Source organism: Microplitis mediator, chromosome 5 (genome assembly GCF_029852145.1).
Source record: "Microplitis mediator isolate UGA2020A chromosome 5, iyMicMedi2.1, whole genome shotgun sequence".
Taxonomy (NCBI): domain Eukaryota; kingdom Metazoa; phylum Arthropoda; class Insecta; order Hymenoptera; family Braconidae; genus Microplitis; species Microplitis mediator.
Window position 1 is genome coordinate 8,800,412 of NC_079973.1, and position 22,704 is coordinate 8,823,115.

The 22,704-nt window shown below is 29.3% G+C and overlaps 1 protein-coding gene across 2 annotated transcripts in view; it reads right to left on the reverse strand.

Moving 5' to 3' along the window:
• LOC130668137 (uncharacterized) overlaps nt 1–22,704 on the reverse strand; it is a 59,881-nt gene that overhangs the window by 30,993 nt on the left and 6,184 nt on the right. Inside the window, exon 1 of one of the 2 annotated variants that reach the window (XM_057470251.1) lies at nt 2,688–2,829. The exons of the other annotated variant lie outside the window; for it this stretch is intronic. Coding sequence (XP_057326234.1) covers nt 2,688–2,704 — 17 coding nt within the window. The 5' untranslated portion in view covers nt 2,705–2,829. Of the gene's footprint in view, nt 1–2,687; nt 2,830–22,704 lie in introns of those variants that run through there. 2 annotated transcript variants of the gene reach the window in all.

The window sequence follows — 22,704 nt, forward strand, 5'->3', positions numbered from 1 at the left end:
GAGAAAAATTTTATTACTCGCTTAGAAGTAATTGTACAGCTATAACTAATCATGTTTCAGCCCAGAAAAAAAAATCAAATATAGTCATATATGGTCATGTATGGTCATTCACCTGCATCTAAATAAATATAAAAGACTCAGTATTTCATGTTCATCACTCAGCGCAGTGGTTAGCGCACCAGACTTTGAATCTAAAGGACCCAGGGTCAATCCCAGCCAGCGCCGCTATTTTTCATTGAAAAAAAAAAAATAATGACCTACTTCAGAGACTATTAGATTACATGAGCCATCTGATTGTCTTGAATTTTTTTTTTCTTTTCAGTATTTTATCAGTTTTTTTTTTGGAAAATATAGCACTATATATGGTCATATGTAAACTGGCAATATATCGTCATATATGGTGATATCTCACCATACATTACCAATTTACATATATGGCCATATATGGTAATATATGATTCGTATTTCCCAAGTGGTGTTTTTGGATGGATTCACATATGGTTTCTTATAGAAATCCAGCATAGATTCCGATATAGATTCGCACATAGGTTCCGATGGGAATACACACCGCGTCAAATCCATATAGACAACTAGTACGGATTTCCATATAGATTTTAGCTTGGTTCGTCATGGGAATCAGCACCATGTCAAAATTCATATGGAAATCATGTATGGATAAGGAATTGGAAAAATTAACGAAAAGCGTCACGTTACTGATACAAATACCATAAAAAGCGTATGTGTTTTTATAAACTTTCCTGAAGAGCACTATATATGTACGATGTCTAATTTAGTATTTTTTGTTCCCAAGTCGAAATGTTGAACTTACATTAACTTATAGAACTTACATAAATTCAATGAACTCTTACATCTAACTTAAATAACTTATTGGGCTTGATTATAACTCGAATCGACTTAAATAAAAATATTGACTAAATTATAACTTAACTGAAATAAAATAAACCCAAATTAAAGTTGGGTGATTTGTGAGATTATTAGGAATATTTGTGCCACAGTTCACGTCTGTAAGCCCAATGATGCCAAAACGCAAGTATTTTAATCTTTTACTCTAGTAAAACCCCCCTCGGAGTTAGTTTTCGGAAAAAATATTGATGGCAGATGATTCGTAAGATTGTTGAGAATATTTCTGCCAAAGTCCAAGTCTGTAAGCCGAATAATGCAAAAACAGAAGTATTTTTATCGTTCAACCCACTAAAATCCCCCACGGGAAAGCTGAAGCGAATTGATTTTGTCCATCATATTTAACATTGAATATCTAGGTGACAATTTCAACGTCCAATACTTCCGACTTACGATTCAAATTTCGACTTGGAAGTACATTCAAGTTTACTTTTGGTTAATTTTATTCCAGGTAAGTTATAATTAAGTCAATATTTTTATTTAAGTCAATTCAAGTTATAAAAAAGCCCAATAAGTTATTCAAGTTAGATGTAAGTTCATTAAGCTGATGGAAGTTTAATGTAAGTTCTATAAGTTAACGTAAGTTAAATGTAAGTTCAATAATTCGACTCGGGATTGTTTTTAAGATACTAAAATTTAAATTACGATTTCGCTACGATTCGTGATTTCTCCAAAATCGAAAGTTCACGATATAAAGCTAATATTAACTAATTATGACGATTATTACAGCAACTAATGAGCATGGCATACACTGAAATCACTTGACTTTAAGAAAATTTGTTTCGAAATTAAGATGTTTTCAATAAACAATAAAAAAAAATCTTGACAACGGTTGACGCTGCGGGCTAGCCCCAAAATTTCTCGCTTTTATTGTGAATTCATTTTCGAGTTCAAAAATACTCTTGACTGCGTTTATTTTTTTAATCAGTTCAAGACCAAAAAATTTATGTACTGCATTGAACTACGGAAATTAATAGAACCTGAAATAGTTGATAACATGAAATTTTCTATTTTTGAGTACGATTGTTTTTAAGGAAACGCATAGATTTTGACAGATCTGAATATACTATAGCATTTTTCATTCTATTATCTTTGCAGGTGTCAGATCCTCAATATTTATTGACACAATTTGATGACGTTTCAAACTCTTTAAAAGATTCAAGAACTTTGTAATGAAAGTTGTAGCACTTTGCGGTCAGTTCTATGGATTTACACATGAGAAGAAAATATTGTTTGACAGTAATCTTTGTATGCATCGAAGAGTGAAGAATTATTTGTTTACAACACAATATAATATCACAGATGTATAATTACTTAATTATACTTTTTGCCTTGAAACGCGTTAGTATTTCGTTATACTAACATCAATGTACTGAAAGTTTTTCGTGTATTGTAAATATACATTAAAAAAATGTTGAAAAAATCAGTGCGATTCAGTCAAGTTGTGTAGATGGAACAGAAAAATACTAACAAAAAACTATTTAACCGGTAACATCTTCACTTGTGTCGACTGACTATAATCGTCACATTTGTACACAACTTTCTAATGAATTCCTGAGAATACACTAAGACCTGTTTCAAGAATAAGAGGGAAATGATTTTACCACAAAAAATACACAATAAAGTCAATGAATCATCCTTGACGCGACAATGTATAAACCATTTACTTATCTCAATTAAGTAATCATTTACCACAATAAAAGAGATTATAATACAGTCTTTGTTTAAATCTTTAATTTGTAGAGTTGTTTTTGACGGTAACCTACCTGGGTATTGTTCCCATGGCAAATGATTCTGGAACATAACTGTCGTTGCGTTGAGCATGCAGATGAAATTAGAAGAACTACTCACTAGTAGAACGCATCGTGACGGGAGGGCAATACACAAAAAGACGAAGCATCGACACGAGGAGATAATAAATTCCCAGCAATGGCGGTATCACGACGTCATGAAGTTCAGTGAACTTGCGCTTACGGGAAGAATCTCTGTCCACATTGAATGTATGTTGTATCGTATATGTGTAACCCGTATGCATATAAGTCGGTATATATGCAAACATACATATTTATGTATCTATGTATTTAAGTTTATTGGTCACTGTCGAAATTGAACTCGAGGTGAGGTTTAGTAAGAGTTGTGGCTTGTAAGTCTTCTTAAGTCAAAATATTACCTAATTCATTGGTTCAGAGGCGCATTGAGAATTGTTAATAAAATGCTGAGTTGAAAAGGAGAAAAGCACTGATTCGTCTGACGGCTTGTGCAATTAAAAGTTCAAGAAGTTCATTGAACTCATATCACTCCTTAACTTTTTTGTTTTTTGTAATTTTTTTCTTTTTCGCTTTTACTCTCTTATTCAGTCTCTTCATTTTTTATATTAACTAACGATTTTTGGCAGAACGAAATTACTTTAACTCATGATATCAGTTAATATTTTCCTATTCCCGTATGAAAATAACATATATTTATTTATTTATTTATTTATTCATAGCCCAACAGCTTACGCCAATAACAGGGCCAGAAACATAATAGTATTAAAAATACAAATCTAATATAATTACAATCTGGTAACAAACGTAAAAATTTCAATACAAAAAAAAAAAAAAAAAAAAATTGATTGTTATATTTTGTAAAACAAAATCCCAAACAAAACATAGATTATTATAACGGCTTCGGCCAGCAGTATAACAGAGATATCACATACTATATCTAAGACAAACAATAGAGTGAAAATATATATAATGTATATAACGTATCTGATACAACGTAAATATAGATGGTCAAAATATAAGATAAATACCAGAAAATATATGTGGGCAGTTTAACTATTTTTGCTGATATTTTTTTTTAGTAGATTTCATAGAAATCTATCTGTCGCATTTAACCTCATGGTGGAATTTTCAAAGAATTTAGCCATAATCTATCATAATTCATCGAGTAGGTTCCAAAAATACCATTGGTTCAAAAGTTTATATATAAATATATATTGTAAGCTCACTATAGTACTAATCTTTTTTACTGTAAAATGTTAAAATGCATGTATCTCATGAACAGTGCACTTTAGCAATATAAGTGTAATGAGCAATTTACCAGAAGACAAGATTTACGAAAAGATTGGTCCTATGCATATTTTTCGTATTATGAGCCGTTTCTTCACTATTAACAAAAATAAATAAAAAAAAGTGAAAAATTAACTTTCGGAGCTGATATAATCGACATGGATCGAGTAAGAACAAACCCGTTTTATACCCTTTCAAAAAGCAACAAATGCTCTACAAATAAAAACTGGTTTCAAAACCAATTTGAAATTAACTTATTTTGTTAGTATTATTGTGTAGTTAATGTTTACTGGTTGATAAGTACTTTTGAAATTTTACCCGCGACGGGTCTCAAACCCACGACCGTCATGTTAGGAAGCACGTCCGCTATCCACTAGGCTGACCTATCTTATTCAGTTCACGATGATTTTTAACATCTTTTGAAACCTTAGGGTTGTAAAAAATAAAATATCATTTGAACTCAATCTTGATTTGGTTATTAAATCTCTTTTGAATAATGAATGAAAAGAGTTGTAGTTATCAATTACAAGCAAATTTAACAATTACATTAATCTTAATTATTAATAACAAAAAAGCAATTATATTGAGTTTCATTATCAATTTGGCAAGAATTTATTAATTTAATTCTTTAATTAATTCGGAAAAACAATTTTTAATTAAATTTATTTAATTTATTTTTCGGAAAAAAAAGATTGATTTTAGTTATTAATTGAACCAAAAATGATAAACTGAATATATTTTAATTATCGATTTAAAAAATGATAATTTTTACTATCGTCAAAATAAAAATAAATTTTGAATTATTTGAAGTTTTTCATTAAAAAAATATGATTATACCTAATTAAAAACCTCAATCAAATCCAATTGAAGCTCGATCGGATTTCAATCGTATTCAATCAGTTCAATCGGAGTTTTTAAACATAGATATTGATTAAATTATTTGTAATGTTTGACCGTGCATGATCATGCTTGATCACGAATGAATTATACATGATCAAGTATGAAACATGTATGATCATGCATAACAGAGCATGCTCAAGCATGACCTTTCCTGATAGATCATATCTCTGGATACAAGTATTCCTAACGTAAGTAATGAGCAAGTCTGATCTAGAATGAACCATGCATGATCATGCTTGATCACGAATGAGTCATGTCTGGCCATGAATGAGTTATGCATGATCAAGTATGAACCATGTATGGTCATGCATAATAGAGCATGCTAAAGCATGACCTTTCCTGATTGATCATATCTCTGGATACAATTACTTCAAATTTAATGCGTGCACAAGCTTGATCTAGAATGAGTCATGCATAATCATGCTTGATCACGAATGAGTCATGCCTAGCCATGAATGAGTCATGCAGGATCAAGCATAAATTATGCATATATCATGTACGTTCAGGCACAAATCATGCATGAATTCTGCATGATCATACATGATCATGCATAGTGATTTTTTCCCAGGGTAATTTAAAAAAAAATTTATTCGATTTACATGCTTTTTAAATGGGAAAACTTTGATGCTCGAGAGAAAGTACTTGAAATTAAAATTAAGAGCTGAAATTTTCAGGGAATTTTTTTCTCAACATGAACAAGAAAATTTTCTTGTGTCCACTAAAAAAAAAATCAATCTATTGGTTGACCCTGCGGGCCAGCTCTAAAACTTCCCGCTATTTTCGAGCTTCTTGAGCTCGAAAACATTTTTTTTAATACATTTCCGAGCTTTTCTAGCTAGAAAATACTTTTAATCATCATTTTGAATATTCTAACGTATAACCTGAAACTTTGAAATGGTCAATGACATTTAATAAGCCGCCATTTTGGATTAAGACAATCTCTAGCGAAACTGGCCAGGCGCTAGCTAGCGTCTCGTTTTTATTTTTACTAGGGAGGTGGCAATCGACGCGTTTTATCAAATTCTAAAGCTGATCAAATTTTGAAATTGATTTATCAACTCAATTTTGAGAAATTTCAAAAAAACTAAAAAAACATTTTTTTTAATTCTTTCGTTAACGGTTTCTCTCGAACGAATGAACCGATTTTCATGGTTGAGGTAGCATCTTTGAGCTCGAAAACAGCAGGAAGTTTTGGGGCTGGCCCATAGGGTCAACCGAGACACAGATTTTTTATTTTAGAATGAAGCTAACGATTTATGAGATTAGAATTCATGATGTTAAATACAAATCGATGCACATTGAACTAATTGTAATGGGTAGGATCGTATTTTTATTATTTCTGACAAAAATTTTAACTGATGTTTCAATAAAAATAATTAGTATTCTTACATTGTTTTAGCATTGCCACCAGCTACTTTAATAATTAAACAATGAGTATAAATACAAAACACATCAAGATTATTGATTGGAGATTTTTAAGAGTATCAAGATCGATTAAAGCTCAATAAAAAATATCCGATTCTTCAACGACGGAAAGGACCCGTCAGACTTGGACTGGATTTCTTGAGGATGCTGCCCCGCAATGCCTTTCACAAGAGCGATCGAAATCGTTGTAAGATCGTATTGACCTCTGCGAAAAAAAATGTTATAAAATCGAGGTTACCCCACGGGTTCGCTGATATAGCCATACTCAGGAGAGAGAAAATGATCTCGAAGATCTGACTTTCACAAACCGCAAACGAGCCGCAGTTGTCGTCGTCGTTTTTATTTCTATTCGTCGCACACGGGCATCGTGACAAGAGATGATCTGTTGTCGAGACCCTGATAAGAAAAAATCTAAAATCGAGGTTACCCTGGTAACGAAAGAAAATGGATCTGCGTGAATGTACATTGCCTTTCCCCGTGTCTTTTAACAGTACTGACTGAATTGTTAGAGTAATGAATATACCAATCGTTGCCTAAGAAGCAAGATAAAGAAATGAAGAGACAAAATATTTTATTGAGGTTATCAGATGTACCGAATGAAAATCATTGATTTAATGAAATCGGAAAAGAGGAAGATGCAAAATATCTTCATCCAAAGGTACTTCTACACTGAGATACAAAAATTTTTTTTCAAGGATATCTGCTTGTATGCTATCAAGTATATGTGTTTAATCATAGTAAAGAAATACTCTAGCCAAGTAATATTTTCTCGAGCTAATTATAAAAAAATTTAATCACAAAAAATAACTTGATTAGAGTATGTCTTTACTATGATTGAACAAGAATATACTTTACTGAATCGAATGAATTGAATTCTCCCAGCGAAAGAATATTCTGTCGTCTCCTGGACTGTAACTTACGTACATCAAATATACGAAGGTGCACTTTCATTTATATTAAACGGTGCTACCTTGGTGGACCTTAGGCGACTCCGCTGTCCATCTTACAGCTTGAAATTATTCATTGTCGGCCAAATTTCCGCCATTTTTAGGCCTAGCAAGTTTCTACCTTGTGTTCACTACCTGGGCCTTTTATCGGCCAACTTTCAACCGAGATAAAAAATCATTATTTTTTTTCGTTAGAAACTTTTTTACCCGGGAAGTTTTGAAATAATAAAAATTGTACATATTTTCAAGTTAACTATTAAAATACATTTGAAGTAATTTGACACTGGGAGTGATGTTATTGAAAATTGATGAGAAGATAAATTAAATTTCTATCATACACGGAGAAAAAAACATGAATTTTTCCAATTTTACTTAGGAGAAATTCCCTTGTTGACATAGCAAATTTGGCTTTATCAACATGAAAAATTTTACTAGGGAAAAATGAGAATATAACCATATTCTATAGGAATTTTTTCCACATGTTATAGGAATATCTTCTATACTACCATTGGGAAAATTTCCATGTAGACATGGAAAAATTCCTCTGTTAACATTGCTGAAATTCCTTTATTGACATGGGTATTTTTACTATGTCAGTTTTCGAAAAAATATTGCGTAATTTAATTAAAATTTTTTTGTAGCACCTACCAATGAACAAAACATATTTTTAAGAATTCAATTAATATAAACGAGTAGGTAAAAATCAATTACATTGTGTTTCCGACAGTATATAATGATCAATTCAATTAATTAATTTTGATTTGCTTAAGAAATTACGTAAAAAAAACATCAGTTTACAAATCTTCCATTTTTACATACACCGGAATTCCTACTTTATTAACAAGGGAAAAATTCCCATGTAGACATTGAAAAAATTCCTGTGTTAACATTGCTGGAATTCCTTTAATAACATAGGAAATTCTTCATTGTCAACATGGCGAAATTTCCTATGTTAACATAGGAAAAATTCTCATGTTAACATTGGGATTGTTCCTATATAACATAGTTATTTTTCCAATGTTGATATAGGAAAATTCATATTGTCAATATAAGAATAATTCGTATGTAACAAAGCAAAATTTACTATGTGATACAAAGGAATTTTTTCCCAAGCAAAATTGGAAATATTCCCATTTCTTTCTCTCCGTGTACTATTTCTTTACAAAAACACAATTTATCGAAAACAGTAAAAAAAAAAAAAAATTCGAAATGATGCTCAATGACATATGGAAAAGTGTGATTTTAAAATATTCACAAAACAAACTTTTTTTATAAAATTTCGGGGTACCCCCCCCCCTTCTATCTTGTTTTACTCTTCCCTCCCATACACAATGGAAACTTCAGAATCACTCGATTATTACGATTAATAATGATTGTATAAATCAAATTAATAGTATTTTTGTAATTATTATATAGTCTATCGCAATAGTCTATACTAACAAGTACGCGAACCAGCAAAGTAGTAAAAGCTTGAATTGATATGCAGACAAACCAAGGATTAAGCCCCGGTGATAACGAATAATTTTTCATTAATAAAAACATTAATTATTAAAACACAACCATTATAAACTAATAAATTACGTTGAAAAATCATACATAATGATAATTGATACTTATTTTTTTTTTTTCTAATCGATTTTTTATTTAATTTAATTTTCTATATCACCTAAGATTTTCTTTTATCTGAACATATCCAAATTGTTTTTTTTTTTTTTTAGTTATAATAACATGTCTTTATCTTGATTCATTTAATGAAAAAAAAATTATATGAATTTCAAAAATGATGAATTAGAACGACAATGAGAGAAAAAGATGGTTAATAACAGCATGACGAACTGTAAAAAAATGAAAAGAAGAATCTAGCTTAATTTATTGGAAGTGGAAGAGAGAGAAGCCGGTACAATGACCCCCGACTAGGTCGTGGCCTTGACTTGATTGGGAAGAAACTTTTCTTACTTGTTGTATATATTGAATTGTATCAGTCAACTAACAACTTCGGCTCTGGTTCAATATGATAAGAGGGGAATACTAAATAGACTGTAAACGTTCAATGACCCTGCGATATATTCTCACGAAAATTCAAAGCAGTTTATGGTTCTGTTGACTGGGAATAAAAAATTATATGTAATTATATAAAATTTTATATAAATGGTTATATAAAATTAGATATGAGTTTCGGCTAGATCTAATTTTATATATTTATATATAATTTTATATAATTACACATAACTTTATAAAATTATATACAATAACTGTCATGAAAATAAATAAGAAACAAAGAAAACGCTGACTCATGGGTTCGATCCCATGCCCTACCGATCTAAAATTTGATCTGTTATCCACTGTACGAAATCATAAAAGAGGATTGTATTCATTTGGATAGAAACGGACTTAAGAAAATTGAAGACAACACTAAATGATTGATTCTGTTACTTGTATTGAATCCAAATATATAATTGTCTATAGGATAACGAGACCAATAGGGATATACCTACTTGAAATTCCCTTAGTTGTACCGTTTTTTGTCACGTTAGTCTATTTCCAAGAATTTAAACAAAGCTTGCATACACGGAGAGAAATTTATGGTAACAATTACAATACATTATATAAAATTTGAAAGTGCACACCCCAAAATCCCATGCAGTATTTTGAGTAGTCAATGTACTTTTATTAATTATTGAACCACGTACTTCTTTTTTAGCTGAAAAAAAGTTTTATCTGTTCAATTCACACAAAATAGTTTATGACAGTACACGGAAAAAAATAATCGGTAGCTATTACCGATTATTTTGGTACCAGTTACGTCCACACGCACACACACGCGTATACAGAGAAACACACATGTGCGGGCACACTCGCACACGCATGCACAAACACACACGCAAAACAAATTTTGAAAAAAATGACCTCAAAATTGTAGAAAAATTATTTTTCTATGCCTTTCTTTATAATGTACCAATTGCAAAAATTGAATCCAATTAAAAATTTTTTCTTTTTTTGTTAACTTAAAATTTGATAACTAATAGATTTTAACGATTAAGGATAACACAATGATACAATTTTTCTTAATATACTTGACAAAAGGTTTGTACAAAGCGTTCTAATTTATGGTGGATATTGTTTAACAATTATATGAGTTTCAATGCAAATATTAATAAGAAGAAATTATCTTCATCAACAAAAGCGTCAATTATCGAAAAATCGATAAAAAACATTTTTCGACGAAAATTTATTCTATGAAGTGTTTACATTAATGTGTAGTTTTTACGAATTCTCAAATTAACAATTTATAGTTGAAAAAAAAAGTTTTTATGCGTTAGGTCAGTTTTGTGGCAGCCGAGACCCGCGCGCGTGCTGCGCGAAGACCCATTTTCTACAATAAATTACATTATTGAATAATTAAGATAGAGAGGGGGGAGTCGATACTTTTTTATTGGAAATTTTTTCCTCTTTAAGAATTTTTTTTGGATTCCACTCTAACTATCATAGTTGTTAAGATACTATCAATAAACTAGACCCCCTGTTTTGAAAATCTTAATTTTTTTATTACTTTTGCAATTTTTTGTAGGTGAGTATGAAGCTCCTGCACATTTTTCTAGGCGTCATCCCGAATCGAAGGAGCCATAGCTCATATGTTTACGACCTTCGCCATTAATTAACACGTTTTTGAAGATGTGAATCAGCTTGCATTATCACAAGTTACAATGCAGCAGCCTTACAAACTACATATTCTTTGACGGACTGCGTATGTCCTACATTTTAAAAAATTCCTAACAAATTTTACTATGGGTGCATAGTAACACTGCACTATAAGGAAACTGGTACAAAATTTACAAGTGTCCCATAGTAAACGTATGCGCATAGGCCACAGTCATGTAGTCTGCGCATACGTTTACTATGCACCCATAGTAAAATTTGTTGTGAATTTTTCACAGTGTAGTTTTTTGGAAATTTCTCAAAAACGACTTGATAAATCAATTTCAAAATTTGGTCAGCTTTAGAACTTGATAAATCGCGTCGATTGCCACCTCAACCATCAAAATCGGTTCATTCGTTCAAAAGAAACCATTGTCGAAAGAATTAAAAAAAAAAATTTTTTTAGTATTTTTTAAATTTCTCGAAAACGACTATATAAATCAATTCTAAAATCTAATCAGCTTTGGAACTCAATAAAACACATCGATTGCCACCTCAATCGTCTCAATCGGTCAATTCGTTTGAGAGATATCGATGGAGAAGAAATGGTAAAAAACGGTTTTTTTCGAAAAGAACGGCATACAAAAGTATTTTCGAGCTCGAAAAACTCGAAAATGTACTCACAACAATGTTTTGGGGCTGGCCCACAGGGTCAACCGTTAGACCGATTTTATTTTTACTAAAACCAACCGTATACAAGTAAACAGCAAGAAACTACCAATATCATAAGAAATTAGACTTTCAAAGCTTACATGCGGGCTGTAGCTGAAGGCACCGCTAAGCAAATATAGGCTTTTTCAAAGAGCATACAATTTTCTTCAAATAAAACTTTGAACTAATAAGATACGTTAATATAATGTTGAGTTTTATCACTAAAAAGAAAAATATCTTGATTCCTATGCTTTTCGCATAGAAAAACTTCGACGCCATTGTTCCAATTCTTAAAACTGATATCAAGAGCTCAAAATTGACTAAATTTTTGTTTTAACAAGCAAAAAAAGCTTTGTGAGGTATTCAATCAAATTTCTGAAACTGCCCTCAAAATTCTTGTGTGACCATTTATGTGTCTTAAGCTTAATCTGTAGCTTCAAATGGATAAAATATTTACAACAATTTATTTTCACGGTTTCGTAGTTTATTTTTTTTTTTTTTATTTAGATTTTGTCAATTTATTGCTGTTTCATTAAAAATAATTTTGTGATTAGTTGATGCTGCCGCTTAAGTATAAAAATACAGTCAGATCAATTGTAGTCTGAGAACACATTAGCGGTTGGTGCCGGCTATCAACCTAGAGTTCACTGACTTTTTTGTACAACAGTACACATCTTACCCCTCCGGAACACCTCCTACTGCTTGTGCCCTCTCATCTCTACCCATTTAGCTCAATAATCTAACTGCACGTCTCTCTCTTGTATTCACCCGGGTAAAAAAATATATATATAGTTATTTAAAATTATATGAAGTTTAATTTAATACTTTTGACTATTTATATATAATTATAGATGATTATATATAGCGCTACTGAAATAATTATACATGATTGAATATAATTATATATAACTTGCCGTTACCCACCCGCATCGCTGGGCGTAAATTAAATCTAAGCGATGATTTTTTCTTATGATTAAAATGATTTCTATAACTATGGCTTCAACCTGTGATTTCTTCTGCAATTGTATTGATATAATCGTAATAAGCTTTAAGAAATTAATGACACACATTTTAATTAGAAAAAAAGGCCGTTCGGCAGCAGAAATGGAAGTAGATTTCTCGTAATGTATTCATTATTGAACCGCTAAAAGTTTGAATAATAGTAAACACTATTAAAAATCCATGATATAAAGTTTGAATAAATTATTGAAATTTAAGTATTAACTTGAACGATATGTGTGCCAAATTTCACTTAGATAGTCATAGTAGTGTAATTTAAAGCTTTTTTTATTAGTTGCAAGATGCAATCAACGAAATTAACCCGCAACGTATCATTCAAAAGACATTGAGAGTTGAAGCCATAAAAATTTTTTCTTTTAGGTTTTTGAAAAATTTTCAGTCATTCATTTATTTGAAACAATTGTTGAAATGGTCAATTAAATAACGAAAATTAAAACTGATTTCATGAGCTTTTAGATACATTTAACAAAATTGAGCATATCGCTTTTCATTCAAAATTTATTTGAAGAGAAATTGACAAAATACGGTTTTTTTTTTTTCTTTTAATTTCAAAACCTTAAACACCCACAACTTTTAAACTAATCGACCAATTTGGCTCTTGTTCGAACTTGACCTAGATTTATCCCAAAAAAAAAGCATGCTTTCGTTCAATTCGTTTTGGAATTTGTGACGGGGTGGCTTAGCATTCGACTGCCTGGTCAGTCAATTTAAATTTCGTGATCCATTACTTTTCGACGAAAGTGTGCGCGCGTGGATCACTGATTTGGACGCCAATTTTTTTCTCGAAAGTAGGTCAGAAAAGAAGGTGATCCTAAAAATTTTAGCTCAATACCTCTAAATCTGGCGACTGGAAGATTTTTTGAAATTTTAAAAAGGTCAATTTCTTTGGTTATTTTTAAAAATTTGTACCTCAGCTTCTATATAACTTAGAGAAACTTTTCCTGCGGCATTTTTCTCTGGGTGCACTCTACTTTCAATAAAAGAAATAGATATTTGCTCTAAACTTATATCCGGCTTAGTTTGGAGCTTCCAACTAAGCCATTGATTTAGCAAAATTTTCCCGTTTTTTTTAAAATCCTATCTACAGTTTTCAGAAAAGAAGGATAAATAACAGCTGATATTTTTTGTGTAGGTATCTTCTGTCGATATCTACACGGAAAAAAAAATTAACTTGGTTCAAGTAAATAATTTTCTTCAAAATATCATTCTTGTTTCAAAACATCTGAACTATTTAATTCAAAAAAAGTTCAATCTTGAATAAATAAATTATTACTCTTCAATGGAGAAAACAAAAATTTCTTTCAAATATTTTACTCTCGAAAGAAGCATTTTTTGTTTTCAAACAAGATGCATATTTGTTTCTCTTGGTTTGAAGCCGATGATATTGACTCAGGATGATACCGACTTAGTTTAAGTATGGCGTATTTTTCGAATCAGGATGTTATTTTACTCGATTCAGAAATATACAAATATATTTTTTAAAATTATTAATCAGTTAATTACTACAATAATTACTCATACTCATTTTTGATTTGGAAATTAAATGCATATTTTTATTTAAAAAAAAGTTTAAATAATATTTTTGTTTAATGACCACGTTTTCAATAATAGAAAATTTAAGGTTACCCAGTAAATAAGCATTGACAGTTAAATACATTTACTGTGAAAATCTTTAAAGTTTGAACACAGTAATTATTTACTACTTTAGGTATTATGATAACGAAATTTGTTCATATTTATGTACATTAAACGAAAATAATTATCAACGGCGAGATTTATGTTTTGATGTTCAAATTGTGAATTTACAATTCAAAACTAACTACAACTAACCGAGAAAAACAAGTAAATGCGCTGTACACATCGAGGCGCCATCTGGCGTCAAAATTTTTACTTCACCTGTCAATCTGTTCCTTGGTTTGAGAGTTAGATTTATTGTGTGAAAAAAAAATGTACCTTTGAACCAAGCATATAAAACTCTGGAGTTAAGAATCCTGAAACATTGAGCCGAGAAATAAATTCTTGAAGCAAAAAAAATGGAATTTTTCAAACTAGTATTCTTGGTTCAAGAATATTTCACTTGAATCAAGTCAATTTTTTTTTCTGTGTACCGTAATTTTCCTTGATTTTTCCGATTTCGTTTACATACGGCCATCCAAAGCCGATCAATTTTTCAAAAATCGCTATGTTCAGATAGCTATTACTTTTTTCTTGGAACTTCGATTTGCTTCAAATTTTCAGAAGTTGCTTTGTTATATCCCTAAAAAGCACTGAAAATTTCAACTTTGGTATCGAGCTTGGATCCGAGTTATAAATTTTCAAACATCCCGAAAATCGCTTTGTTTAAAATAATTTTGTGAATTAGTTTTCATATATCTAATGAATTATTTATTTGTTTTTAAGTTTGTTATCAATACCTGATTGAAATGTTTTATGCTACTGCTGTTGATGCTTATTTAAGTAGCTTATTAACCCTGGTAGATCCAATTCACGGTAAAAAAAAAGGATTTCGATAGTGATTTTCCAAAGGGTTCCTGTGATAAAAGTTACAAAGCTAATAAATGAATTAGGCCTATTTATGATATTTTTCGAATGTTATCGTGATTCCTTCATAAATTATCCTTGTACTAGTATACAATTGTACTCGATCTAGTGTAATAAAAAAATGTAGAGATGATTTAACTTTAGTAAATTAGTTGAAAAAGATATTTTGATCGTAAGGCACACAGCGCGTTCATGCATGAGGGGTGTAAAATATTAATTTTTAATTCCATTTTAACATAAAACTGCAAAAAACTAATGAAAAATCTACTTCCATTTCGAATGCCGAATAGCCTTCTTGTTATTAAAATTTATTATAATTTATTGTGTTTTAAAATAGTAATTTGAATGTAACTGCAAGGATCAAAATAAAATCGATAAAATTAATAAGGAGGCTAGTGAGACAGGCACAGACGGATAAAAGGAGATGAAAACGTGATCTTTAAGAAAGCACAGTTGGTGACTCGCTGACTGACTAAACTAATAACATCGTTGTGGACTAGCCTGTCCTCAGACTCTTCCCCTCATCTGACCACCTTCTCTGTAGGTGCATTTTATAGTAGCGATATTCTGCAACTAACTACTCGTTCAGTTCAATGAACTTATCCCTCCTCTTCTCAATTCTCTTTCGCACATTCTATCAACTCAAACATGCGCGTCCTTCTTTATCGATTATTTCTGTCACTGATTCTCACTTCTTGCCTTGACAAATGCTTTCAGTCTACCTCATTCTACTTTTCATCTTCTTCTATATATTTATTAGTCGTACGCATATGTTCACAACACAAACATCAACGAGTGTTACTCGGTGCGTATTTATACAGAATGTGTATGCGCATGCACGTCACTTTTACTTGCGTTTTCAGAACACCGTTGAGAGTGAGAGCTCACAAATATGTAATGTTTAATTTCTATACAATACTGGCTGTCTATTCACTTATCATAGTAAATTGTACTTAAAAAAAATATTTGATAACTTCTTCAGAATAAAGTTCAATTAATTGATGTAAAATATGCTTATATTTTTCTTTAAAATTCTTATAGCCTAATTTCCCATGTGATGATCATCATCTTATAAACATTTAATACTCATATACCTGATTGTCTTGAGCGAAAAAGAGGTATAGTACTAATTTTAGGTAGATTTTTTAAAAATCTATTGTATTTGTCCTCATAGTCGATTTTTCAAGGAATTTTGTCATAACCTATCATAATTGGTTGAATAGGGTTCAAAAATACCACTCGATAAAAAATTTATATATGTATATTAGGGTGTGCCATTTTGAGACGAATTTTTTTCAACAAAAAAACAGGCTGAAAACTCGAGGGAAGGTGAGAAAAGAAGCCTGTTAAAAGCGCAGTTAATATTTATATTTAGAGGTGTCTATTTCTAATTTTCCATTTCCCATTTAAATAACATGGGAAAAACTTTTTTTTTTTTATTTTTCTAGCTCGGCATTCAGACCTCATATAAATAAGTCCATGGCATAGTTTTGTAGGTAATTTAACGCTCTACAAAAAAGATCTCTTATCATTTTTTGATAAATTCATCCATTCCAAAGTTATTGGAGCTGGAAGTCAAATCTATAATAAATTTCCAAGATCATTTTACTGTTCCTCCAAAACTATCAGACTTATCAAAAAATGTCATAAGATCTTTTTTACAGACAATTTTATTCCCTACAAATTTTTTCAATATTTCCCTACAGTTTTTTAGTTATTTTCATTTTAATGTTACGTTTTCAGAATAGATTAGAAGACTATTATTTTTACGAGCTTGGCATTAAAATGAAAATAACTAGAAAACAATGCGGAATTTCAAAAAATTTCATTGAAAATAATTTGTAGGAAATAAAATTGTCTATAAATAAGATTTTATGACATTTTTTGATAAGTCTGATAGTTTTGCTGGAATAGTAAAAAGATCTGGAAATTTATTACAGATTTGACTTCCAGCTCCAATAACTTTGGAATGGATGGATTTATCAAAAAATGATAAGAGACCTTTTTCGTAGAGTGTTAAATTCTCTACAATACTATAATATGCTATGGACTTATTTATATGAGGTGCGAAGGCTGATCTAGAAAAATAAAAAAATAAAATAAATTTTTTTCCATGTTATTTAAATGGGAAATGGAAAATTAGAAATAGGCACCTCTAAATATAAATTTTAAGAGCTCCACTTTTAACAGGCTTCTTTTCTCACCTTCCCTCGAGTTTTCAGCCTGTTTTTTTGTTGAAAAACAAGTCGCCTCAAAATAACATACCCTAATGTATATCTATATATATATATATATATATATATATATATATTAGAGTGCGTCGTGTGAGATGACTATTTTTTTTTCCAAGTCCCGTGTCAAAATATCATTGTACACATTGAAAGAAAAATTCTTACCAAAGATGAGCTCTTAATTTTAATTTTGAGTACTCGTTAAATAAATTTAACATTTTCCCATTTAATTAACTCGTAAATTTTAATTTCTTTTTTTCAATTATGGATAGCTTCGCGGCATTTCAAGATATTTAATCGGCCATAGGTGGAAGTCACAGAGGAATCTTTCCTCTTTAAAAGAGCATGTAGCTAATTTATGTTTTGTAACCAGCCTCACTGGTAAAAAATCTTAAAGCCAATTCTTTCTCAAATTTCATGGTTTTTTTATTTTACTCGCAAACCACTAACTTTACGACAAAATTGTACGGAACTTTTTTGTAGGGAATTTTATTTCCTACAAAAAAAGTAATGTAAGCCATTACCGTAGAACTAGTAGTTTTCGAGATAAATCCAATTAAACATCTCAAAATTTGAAAAATCGCTGTTTTATCCAAGATTTTAGTACTGTTTAACGAAATCATTGCTGAAAACATATACAATGTATAAGAATAAAATATAAAAATACATATTACACAATTATATGTAAATATAAAACGTATGAAACAATTATTTTTTTCAGTGATGGGCATACTTAAGTACATTTGTATTTTAAGTACTAATTAAGTAATAAATACTTTGATATATAATAATTTTTTTTTTGTAGAGTCAAAATATTCAAGTAATTAGTATTTCGAACAAGTACTAAATACGACATACCGAAGTACTTAGTATTTTATTTATTATCTAATTACAAATACTTTTATACTTGATACTTTTAATTTTTCCTAGTACTAAATACAATAGTATTTGATTTTTCAACTAAATACGAATACTTTTGTACTCATAGAACGGTTCAAGTACTAAGTACATTTGTACTGAGATTAAAAGTTGCATTTAAGTACTAGATCATTGGTATTTCTAACAAAAAATAATTAAAAACTCCCAGAGTATTTTTTAGATTGACTATAGAAGTTAAGCCAATAATAAATTCAAACGATTCAACTTTTTAACTCTAAAAGAACTTTTTATTTAAAATTTTATGTCAATAGAAAAAAGTTTTTTTTTTTTTTAAGAACCCGCCCGTGTAAAAAAAAAATGTCAAAAAAAGGTTAAAAAAGTGTTGACTATTGTAAAGTTCAAAACGTGACACAACGACGAACTCTTTTTGAACACTTTTTAAACTTCTAAAATTAAAGTGAGTAGAAAAAGTTTTCCCTAATTGTATAATTGTACGTTTGATTTTTTAATTTTTTTGTAGTGAGAAACACGTTTAAAAACGACTAATTTTGAACAGTTTTTAAACGTTTTTTGGTCTTTTTTCTAACGAATTTCTGATCCTGCCTATGGAACATTTGTAGATGACTTTCTTTTGTTCAAAAAATGTTTGAAAACACCGCATTTTAAACAGTTTTCTAACGTTTTTTTATCTTTTTTCTAACGGCTTCCTAATCCCGTCTACAGAGCATTTATAGCTGAATTTATTTTCGTTCAAAATACGATTTTTTTAAACGTTTCTTGAACAAAACAAATTAAAAAACAAGTACTCTGCAAACGAAATCGGAAGACTTTTAGAAAAAAGATCGAAAAACGTTTAAAAACTGTTCAAAATTAGTCGTTTTTAAACGTCTTTCTCACTATAAAAAAATAAAAAAATCAAACGCTCCGAAAAGAGTCAATAAATTAGTTTCTAAATGATTCAAAAAACGTACAATTATACAATTAGGGAAAACTTTTTTTACTCCCTTTAATTTTAGAAGTTTAAAAAGTGTTCAAAAAAAGTTCGTCGTTGTGTCACGTTTTGAACTTTACAATAGTCAACACTTTTTTAACCTTTTTTTGACATTTTTTTCTACACGGGCGTAAAGAAATGATGTTATAAAATTTCATATAATCATTTTTGCACGGGTATATAAATATGATTAATTAGATTACTGCTTGATGCTGAAACATAAACTGTACGCGTGCACTTATTTGAACTAAGCAGTATAAATTTGTCAATAATATATTAATATCATCTAATGAATAAATTTGACTATTAAAATCTTAGGAGTGCAAAAGTATATTCAAAAATTATAATTTTAAGTCTCAATCGTCGTATTTAAAGTTCTGGTAGTGATAGAATAAGTATTAAAATTTTTTGTTTAATAGATACTGTGGCAATTTTAAGTTCTAATTACAATTATGCTTAGTACTTATATCAAATTTAAGTAAAAAGTACAATAGTCTTTAGTACTTATTACAACTTTCAAGTACCAAGTACAATGTATTTAGTATAGATCAATCGTCAAAAATACTAAGTTACAAACTATTTAGTACTTTTTCTGTTTTTGAGGATAAGTATTTTTTAGACACGTACCAATAATTAATTTGGGTTTCAAGTCAAATTTTACTTAAATACTCAGTATTTATTAAATCCTATTGTGCCCATCCCTGATTTTTTTACTGAGAGAGGTAGTAATTAAAAAAGCTTCCGATATAGTCAAACAAAGGCATTTGGGTTAAGTTAAGAAAAGACGAAGGAAGTGTAATAGGAAACAGTTTCGTATTACATGACATATTTTTCATGATATATTATATATTTCTTCGGCCATAATTTTATAAAAAAAGTATTAAAATTTTGGATAAAACAGCGATTTTTCAAATTTTGAAATGCTTAATTGGATTTATCTCAAAAACTACTAGCTCTACGGTAATGACTTACATGACTTTTTTTGTAGAAAATCAAATTCCCTACAAAATAAGTCCTGTACAATTTTGTTGTAAAGTTAATGGTTTGCGAGTAAAATAAAATAAACCATGAAATTTCAGAAAAAATTGGCTTTAAGATTTTTTACCGGTGAGGCCGGTTACAAAACATAAATTAGCTACAAACACTTTTAAAGAGGAAAGGTTCCTCTGTGATTTCCACCTATGCCGCGAAACTAGATAATTGAAACAGAAAAATTAAAATTTACGTGTTAATTAAATGGAAAAATTTCAAATTCATTTAGCGAGTACTTAAAATTAAAATTAAGAGCTTATCCTTCGTGAGAATTTTTTTTCAATGTGTACAATGATATTTTGACACGGGATTTGGAAAAAAAATAGTCATCTCAAACGAAGCACCCTAATATATGTATATATAATATAACCAATTTGGTCATCACGATTACGTCAACAATTCTTAACGGATCCTAATGAAATTTTCTATACTTATTCTGTAGACGATTATCACGGTTAAGTTCGAAGATGGGCTTAATCGGTCGATTAGTTTAAAAGTTATGACTGTTTGAAATTTTCACGATTTTTCGAAAAAATCAACTTTTATTCACTGTTAGCAGCGTTCTCTACATAAGTGTACGTAACCCGAGAAAATGCAAGTATATAAACAAAATGTAAACCAGTAAATGATTCTGAAAATTTTTAATTAGTATAATTTCTATTAAATATAATTCATTTAATTACTAAATAATTTAAAATTAAATATAATTATTATCAAGAATCACTTAGTTAATAACGTCAACTTTCCACTTTGTTTTTAAAAATATTTTATAATAAAATAAAATTAATCGAAACTAATAATTTATAACCTATTTTTTTATATTTATATGCCACACCAGAGTGTTTCACTGATTCAATCAGCGAGCCGAGCGATCACCTTAATTCACTGGTTGAATCAGTGGAATTTCACTGATTCATTTTGAGAGAGTGAGGCTACATTATTAGATTGTCACGTATTTTCGGAGAATTAAAACTATAAAAGATAACAACCCGGGAAAAAATGTTTTTATAAAATTTTGTAAAATTTTATAAAATTTTACAAAATTTTAGTACTAACATTTTATAAAATTTTATAAAATTTTATACTGAAAATGGCCTGGTAAAATTTTATCAAATTTTATAAAGTTTTATCAAATTTTATGAAGTTTTATAAAAATTTATAAAATTTTATAAAACTTTGTAAAATTTCATAAAATTTTACCAGGCCATTTTCAGTATAAAGTTTTATAAAATTTTGTAAAATTTTATAAAATTTTATAAAGTTTTATAAAATGATTTTTTTTTTCCGGGACGGGTCACCCATCCAATTAATGGCCACCCTCGATGCTGCTTAACTTTTGTTATTGAAGAATCGTAGTCTGCTCCGCTCGTCTATTGGTCACTTGTAGCTAAGAAATATTCATGGCTGTATTTATGATTACTCATGAATACTTATCAGCCATATTTCATAGTTTAATTTATAATTATATATAAAAAAAAGATTTGAATAATTCAACTATCGACTGTTTAATGGACATAAAATTTTAAAATTAATTAAATTTATTGATTTTTATTTTTGAATTAATGGCGAAACCTTCGAACTTTTTCTTGAGTAACGACGATTTAATTTGAATTGCTAGTTGACAAAATAAAAATTTAAAAACATTAAATTCAAAATTATCACATTATGTAATATATATATAAATATGTAAGAGAAAGGGGTGGCGGGGGTAGGCAAAACGAGGTACTTCTAAAATTTTATAAAAAAAAATTTTTTTTTTTTAAATCTATTATAACCATCCCAAAATTACTTTTGTAAATATAATTGAGCATTATTTCGAATTTTTTTCGTTAAACTTTTTCAAGAATCTAGTGCCGGTCGAAAAATGTTAAAGACTTTTGTATTATGATAAAAACTATTAAAAACTTTTTTATCTTCCTTTGCATCCAATAATTGTGTAAAATATAATTTTTCTTAATGTAAATAACTTACAAAAAATTTTAATAAAATCAAACTTATTCAATATTCAGAATTTTTTTTTTTTTTACATTTTTCTAGGGGTACCCTGCATATATTTAGGTAATCAATTATATTTTTTATAATATAATTTTCATATTTGTTTATCACCATATTTTGCCCGCAAAAATGGATTTTTTTTTTTTTTATGGCCATTGAAAATTTTATTTATTTACTTTGAATTTCTAACAATTTTTATAATAATTTGTAATAAACGTTATAAAATTGTGTGACATTTTATCAAATTTTACAAAATGCTACCCTACACTAGATGCAATAGTGGCATCAAGTTCTCTAAAGTTTTATGAAATATTATATAATTTTATAAAATTTCATACAATTATATAAAATTTTATCTAATTATTACTCCCCTTTTGAGATCTCACTTTATAAAATTGTATAAATTTGTATAAGATTTT